General features: G+C 31.4%; 1 protein-coding gene across 1 annotated transcript in view; it reads left to right on the forward strand.

Moving 5' to 3' along the window:
* The window catches only part of LOC107625420 (protein MICRORCHIDIA 2), a gene marked incomplete in the record, with an annotated part of 14101 nt that extends 7145 nt beyond the window's left edge, over nt 1–6956 (forward strand). The window contains 9 exon segments of the mRNA XM_016328049.2: nt 601–711; nt 812–961; nt 2537–2629; nt 2983–3034; nt 3131–3242; nt 3912–4146; nt 5727–5818; nt 6452–6494; nt 6586–6956. Coding sequence (XP_016183535.2) covers nt 601–711; nt 812–961; nt 2537–2629; nt 2983–3034; nt 3131–3242; nt 3912–4146; nt 5727–5818; nt 6452–6494; nt 6586–6678 — 981 coding nt within the window.

Here is a 7635-nt window from a genome sequence, read left to right on the forward strand (position 1 = left end):
TTCTTTCTTTACTGTTAGTGTTAGCAGAAAAATATACAAATATATCTTTGTTAGCATGTCTTGAAATGTATCTTTAGTTTAGAGAAATTGAGAAAAAGAGAAGGGAGGCTGCCAACGAATTTATTTATTAAATTTTGATAAAACAGTTTTCTCGCAATTGACAAAGGATGAATATCAAAAGGTTCAGGAGGACAAGGCCTCATTTTTATAAGAATAATATTTAACAAAAGCTAAAAAATCAATTAAGTTTTCCAATTTGTGGTAATTCTGACTAAGACATTGATGGAGCTGTAATAGAAAGAGTGAAATAAAAAAAAGGGGGGGGGGAGGGGATCCTTTTCTTTTTCTTTTTTTCCTTAAAATAACTGCAGCTTGTATTATTGGGATTATTTGAGTTTCAATATCATACCCAGTTCTAGGAAATATATAACTTCTGAACTTAATGTCGTTGTCAATGCATTCATGTCGCAATGACCAGTGAGCGCAATGGTAGTCTGTGCATCTGAACTTCTGCATGCTAGGAGTTTCCTTAGATATTTAATTACTTTGATATCATACATCAACATGACAGCAGTCACGATCTGCTTTAACTTTGTTCAGGATATCATGCTGAGAGATGAGGCTAATCAGGGTGGAACGGGGAAAAAATTGAAGAAAAAAATTGTTGAACTTCAGTCGCATGTTTCTTACCGCCTCCGTTTTTCATTAAGGGTAACTGTTATATGCTGAATCTTTTCAACAATTTTAATTATCTGCTGCAGGGGTGTGTGTGTATATATGTATATTCTGATTTACCTTTTAAATGTTTCAGGTGTATGTTTCAATGCTATACCTGAGAAAATTTTCCAACTTCAAAATCATATTAAGGGGAAAACCTGTGAATCAGTTTAACATTGCAGATGAGTTAAAGCATTCTGAAATTGTTAGGTACAAGCCCAAGCTAGCCACAGCAGCAAAGGAGGTGAGGCCCATGATATGAGAGTTCAGATTTTGAATTCCATAAAAAGGAATTTCATGTAGCACTACCTTGAAAATTGATACACTTCATGAAATATCATTTCGTTGATAAAATATAAACTGAAAGCCTGCATGACATAACTTGTTGATATTCATCATGTTTTCATAAATTTTTTCATTGATAAATTGAAGCATTCATTTCATATAAATCCAGAATAAGTGGCTCATTACAGGAGTTCTCCCAATAATATTGTGTTTAAAGGATTTCCAAAGCAAATATATAGTGTATTGAATGCTGAATACTTGGGATTTTGATTTCCAACCATTAGATTAAAAATACCCTTTAAAAATCCTGTGTTCATTATACTTACCGGTGTTCTAGTTCTATGTATTATTATGTACTATTTGTTTATTTGGGTGCCATTATTTTAGGACAAAGATTTGTTTAAATAAGAAAAGTACTTTTAATCTGTATTGACACGCTAGGTAAATTTTTAAAGTAAAATTACTAGAAAAGAACTGAAAGATTTCTTTGAGAAGCCATAAATTTCATCTTTTAATAAAAGATACTTGTAAAATAAAAAGGAAGTTTAAGGATAAATGAAGATATTTTAACATTATCTTATTATAAATTAGTATCACAACATCTATCATGAATCATATCTATCTTTAGACCATTTTATTTAAATTTCTTTTAGTAATTTGCTCGTAATGCCCGCTAGTTTTGTTAGATTTACCTTAACCTATAGTTGTAGGACTACCTTCCAGCTGATCTACTCTATTGAAGTGGGTCTCTAAAAGTGTTCTTCAAACCTTTTCATAACATCTAAGGCAAGATCCACTGTTTTCTAAATAATTTGTACTACCTCAACTCTATCTAATGTAGTAATTCCTAATCGTAATCTGGATTAAAGCTTATTTTCTTATTGACTTATCCTGCCCAATGTGTAGTCCCAAAAACATTGCAAATATACCCTTAACCTATGGTGGTACTTTGTTTTTCTCTCAAATAATATCTGGATCGTTTTAGACACTGGAAATAAGATAGATACTCAAATCTCATGACTTATGGTGTATTATTCTTGATTCACTTCTAAGTTCCAAACTTACATTCCTTGTACTCCATCTTATTTTATGTTATGTAAACCCATGCTCTTCTCAAAGCTTTTCTCTGGCTCCGCAACTCATCATTCTCATTTTTTCTTTTGTTGATTTCCTATTTGGACTTTTTTATTGGCAGAAAGCATGTGCCACTACGGCACTACCTAGTATTAAATATGTTGAATAAATATATCCAGGACATTGAGAAAATTTATAAATTATATCCAAATGTAGTATAAAGTTTGCTTTGTTAAAGTAAATATCTTTTAAGAAAGGATCTATTTGGGGAAAATAATCTAGATTAGCCTCAATTGTGATGGATGTATATTATATTCTTTATGAATATGTGACCTCCACTTGCACTTGGTGTGGTTTGTTTCTTACTTTTTGTTTCTAATAATTTAAGGGTTTCTTATTTCTCTTTCCTTCTATTCTTTCCCATTGCAATTTGAAACTAATCTCTTTCATATTCTTTAAGGTTACTGTGGATACGACCATTGGATTTGTCAAGGAAGCTCCTAATCTTAACGTGTCTGGATTTAATGTGTACCACAAAAATCGCCTAATTAAGGTATTTTCTGGTTATGTTTTCAACTCGATTTTATATCTCTCTCATTTGGGAAAACTCTTCATTTCTTTTCTTTCGACCTTTGGAAAGTATCGTCTTTTACAGTCAAAGAAATGAAATGTAGAATGTTCAACTTGAAAGTTACAAATGAATTCAACTACAAACTCAATTTTTACCTTAACTTTACAAGTCTTTCAACTGATGCTTGATTTTTAAATTTTGGTGAAGACAAATGACAGAACGTCAGAACTTTACATTGTTTGTTATCATAAGTATGACTAAAGTAGCAATTTGTTTGCTATTTATTTATTTATAATTCTGATGGTCTCGTAACAAACCTTTTTGTGAGCATGCAGCCCTTCTGGAAAGTAGTACCAGATGGTTCATCAAAAGGGATGGGTGTTGTTGGTATTTTCCTGTTCTTAAAACTGTTGAGCCCTCTGTGTCTGCATTTTCTTCAATATTTCCATGTTTTGTAGTTTACTGACATATTGTAACATGTAGGGGTTCTTGAAGCCAATTTTATGGAACCAGCACACGACAAGCAGGATTTTGAGAGATCATTGCTTTTCATAAGGATGGAGGCCAGGCTGAAACAAATGACAATGGATTACTGGTTTGTGACTGCATAATAAATATTTTATTTTAATTTTATGTAACAATAATTAAACTTATAGTACATATGTAGCTAAGGAAGGGAAGAGGAAACATTGAACCTGACTCGGTCATTTTAAGTGTGCATTTGTTTCTGATTTTCAAAGAAGTTGTTATGCTTTTATTTATTTATTTATTAATTAATTAACATGAGAAACGCTGAAAACTGATTTTTATAAGAAGCTACTCGTTTTAACTACTCCTTGAGGAATTTTGTGATGGACTTATAAGTCCATAAGGGGAAAAAAAAGGAGTAAACGTCCAAATTGGTCCTCAATGAATTTTAGATCGAACATTTCTGTTTTCAACAAGTTTTTATTCTCTAGAAGACTTCGAAAATTATTCCTGTCAGACAGATTGGTCTCTTCGTTGCTTTCAGTCAATTTTTTAATGTGAACGTTGGACAAATAAGTTCATAACAATTTTTTATATAAGACAATTAGGTCTCCAAAAAATCTTAGACTAGTATGCTGTTAATAGATGATATTGTAAATGTTTGTAAGAGGTTTTTGATATGTCTTTTCTTGAATATCCATATATTAAGATCGAAAATTTTTTTATTTAAATGATGTACTCCTCTCATATTATGATGTTGATATTGATTTGGTGAAATTCGTTTCGGACTAGACAGGAAAGCTTGTTGTCACTTGGTTGGATATCAGCCACTAAATTTCAAGTCACAGAGTGCGCAAAAGGAACGCCAAATTCAAAAGTCTGCTCGACGTACAACTTATCCTCAGATTGAATTGCCTGATGATGAAGAGGAAATTAATTTTGTAGCTGGGCACGGAGAAAATCCAAGTTCAGATTACTCAATTGTGAATCTTCCAGAAAACGGCATGCGGCCATTGAATCAGGGGCAACATGTAAGTAGCTGATGTACTTTTATCTGATATAGGCTTGGTTTGGTAAAGCTTTTATTTTTCGAAAGTAGCTTATAAAAGCTGTCTTTTAAAAGACAGTAAAAGCTGCAGCACTTGCGTTTGGTAAAATCAAGTTAAAAATAACTTTTAATAAGCACAAGCACTACAATTGTGTTTGGTAAAACAACTTTTAAAAATTAAAAAAATTATAATAAACATATTTATAACGAAGAATAATCTTTTTTTTTTTCAAATTTGAGAGACCAATAATTTAAATATTTATTTGTTTTACTCTCTATATTAATATAAATAGAGTTATCATTAGTCAATAATAAAACTTGTATTTAATCCAATGTTAGTACTGATATGTCCATTACCCATCTATATATATTGATTCACTTTTACAAATCACAGAAAATGGGACACATATCTCAAGTAAAATTATATATCTATATTTACATATGTATATATACGTTATTATAATTTTGACTAATGTTCATGAAGTTAGTGTACGAAAATTTTATGATTGGTTTCCATAAATAACAGAGAAAAACAAACATCTACTAAAAAATACAAAAACAACGCACACAAAATAATATAAATAGATAGAAGTTCATACCTAATACGTGATAGAGATGTATTTGTGTTGAAATTATGAAGATTAGGTTGAAAAATAAAAAATATATAAAGATTGTGTTAATAATTAATAATGGTAATTTTGAATATTTATTATATTAGATTTTTTTTTTAATTTTGATAAGCACAAGCCAACTTTAAAAAGCTCCCTCTTAGCTGCTTTCAAAAGCACCTCTAACTTTTAAAAGCCGCAAGCACAAGCACTTAGGCTTTTTAATTTACCAAACGCAAAATGAAGTGCTTGTGCTTTTAAAAAGTACAAGCACCTCTTCAAAAAGCTTTACCAAACCCAGCCATAGGGTAAAATGCAGTGTTGGCTTCTATATGAACCTAACTCGGAAGAAATAATAATTTGATTGGTGTGAATTTTAACCAAAAAAATCTGTTAGAAAGTTGGAGCATGTCCATAGTTGTTTCTATGCTTGTGTCTTCTTTGTAGATTTTGTAACTGGGTACAAAGTTATGAGAAGGAGAATTATTAAATGTTCTTGGATTGTTATGTGAGATTGTGCTCATTTCATTCAAATTGGCATTGCAACCACGATTTATAGTTGGATCTTTTGCCTTTTAACTTAAACATAAAATCCAAGGTTGGATAATAAATAAGGAAGTGAGTTGTACATCTACCATGAGATGTAGCTGAGATGTCATGTTATAAATGGAAAGAGCATAATTTTATAATGACAGGAGAATATATAATAATTTCTCAAGATAATAGAAGAAAACAAATTTCATAAGTCCCCAGAACCAAGCCTTATTTGAATTGGTTGATTAGTGGTTGCATCCTACTTGAAAAAAAAGAAACTGTCACTTTTTTCTAGGCTTAGGAATGCCTATATAAAATGTTGAATTGCTCTCAACCAAACCAACAAAAATATTGTTGTATGAATCTTCTGAGCAGGTTATGTTTTTTATTGATCAAGATCATGTATTGTTTCTTTTAACAGGGTACGTCTGATAAGATATCAGCGTCTGTCATAACTGCGGGATCCATTTCTATTGATAAAATCTGTGAAGAGAACATAGAGCTTTTCATGAGGTAAATATTATTTCAAATTGTTTGTGGATACAAACCAATATTTTTTTTTTTCATTTTAATCCCTGCTATAGCTATTGTCTAGTTGTACACTTTTACTTGATTATTCAAATGTAAAAAATTAGAACAACTTCTTTCTCTGGTAGTATTGCGTTAGATAGTAATTTTTTACTTTATGAAGTTCAGCATGCAAGTCTAACATGATGGTGATTTTGATCCAACAATTTGGTTGATTATAATGACCACCCTGAAGTTACACTTGGGTTCTGAGACAGAAATACAAAGACGAGACAGATGATATTTTTGTCCGCAATTTAACGAAATACGCAAAATGAATGAATTCTGTTATATATATAGTGCATGTATGGTGGCTTTGGTGTCTTAAAAAGTGTTACTGAAATTAAAGCAACGCTTTTTTACTATTTAAATGCTTTTCAATTTAAAAAATTAAAGAAAAAGCGCTATCAAAATGTAGAAAAAGTGACATTAATGTTAACAACACATGTATAGGCATCATAGACCCTATAACCATAGACTCCATCACACATATATGTGTGTGTGTGTGTGTGTGTGTGCAGTTTGTTATTTTAAGTTTCCATCATTGAATTGAGTCCTCAATAAACTCTCTATCTACAGGTTTGAGGAGTACAAGATGAAGGAGATAGAGTTGATCGAGACGGTAAAAGCTAGATAACAAAGTTTGATTATTATGGTTCAAATAGTTATTGCATATTTATATTTGATTGTGTCGTTTTGCTGACCTAAAATAGGTAGAGGTCTTGGAGGCGGAGTTGAAAGAAATCCAAAGCAAGTCCGCTGAACTTTCTTCACTCTTAGAGGCTAAGAGGAACCATAGAGCGTGATAGTTACATGTTGACGCATTATGTTTGCGCCAAGAAAGGGAACATTTTGTGAACCACGTGCCAATGTTACAAAGGCAAGGCTTCTTGTTACTAGTTTAGAGTATACTAGAATCTAATTGGTCCAGGATACATGATTTCTAGTTATTGAGAATCTTGTTATCAAAACCGAATCTTGGTGATCAATCATTTTGCAGAACACACTTTTAAATTTGAAGCACTGTTTTGTATATAAACATTTGGTTAGAGTAGTATTAAGTGTACAAAACTTTTAACTGACTTACTAACCAAGTCACAGCGACCCCACCATGTTGTGCATTGCCTAAGCTTTCACTCATTATAAGGCCCATATAACAGGTGATAAGAGAAATCCATACTTACACAGAACTATGTAGGACTGTCAGTTGTGTTTGGTTACTTGGTTAGTGTGTATTTTGAGACGTAGTGATATAGATATTAAAGATATGAACATAAGAGTACACTTACTTTTTAACTTGTTTTGATGAGACACTACAATAAAAAAAACACATGCAAATCAAATGTCAAATTTGTTCTTAGACTATTGCTCTTTCTCTATAAAAAATTAAGTGGGCCTCACTTAGCTAGTTCAAGAGATAAGAGTTGCCTCATACTTATAAAGATTATCACTGGATGCTCTAATACCATATAAGAAATTAAGTGGGTCTGATTTATAATGTGAAACCACCGTTACTTCTTGAAGAGCTCAAGAAGAGCTCAAGAAGTAAAGGTGGTTTCACATTATAATAACTATCAGGCATTTAATTTTAGACAATGTGGGACTTAATATTCTCCACCAACACAACATTGATTTTTTTAATGTCTACTAAAATCAATCACTTTCAAAAGCTCTAAATAGAAGACAAATTCAATCCAAAAATAATATAATTTAAAAATGATTATATAAAAACCAGAACACAAATTTAGCCCTTTCTCTACTAT

Source organism: Arachis ipaensis, chromosome B01, assembly GCF_000816755.2.
Source record: "Arachis ipaensis cultivar K30076 chromosome B01, Araip1.1, whole genome shotgun sequence".
Lineage (NCBI taxonomy): Eukaryota > Viridiplantae > Streptophyta > Magnoliopsida > Fabales > Fabaceae > Arachis > Arachis ipaensis.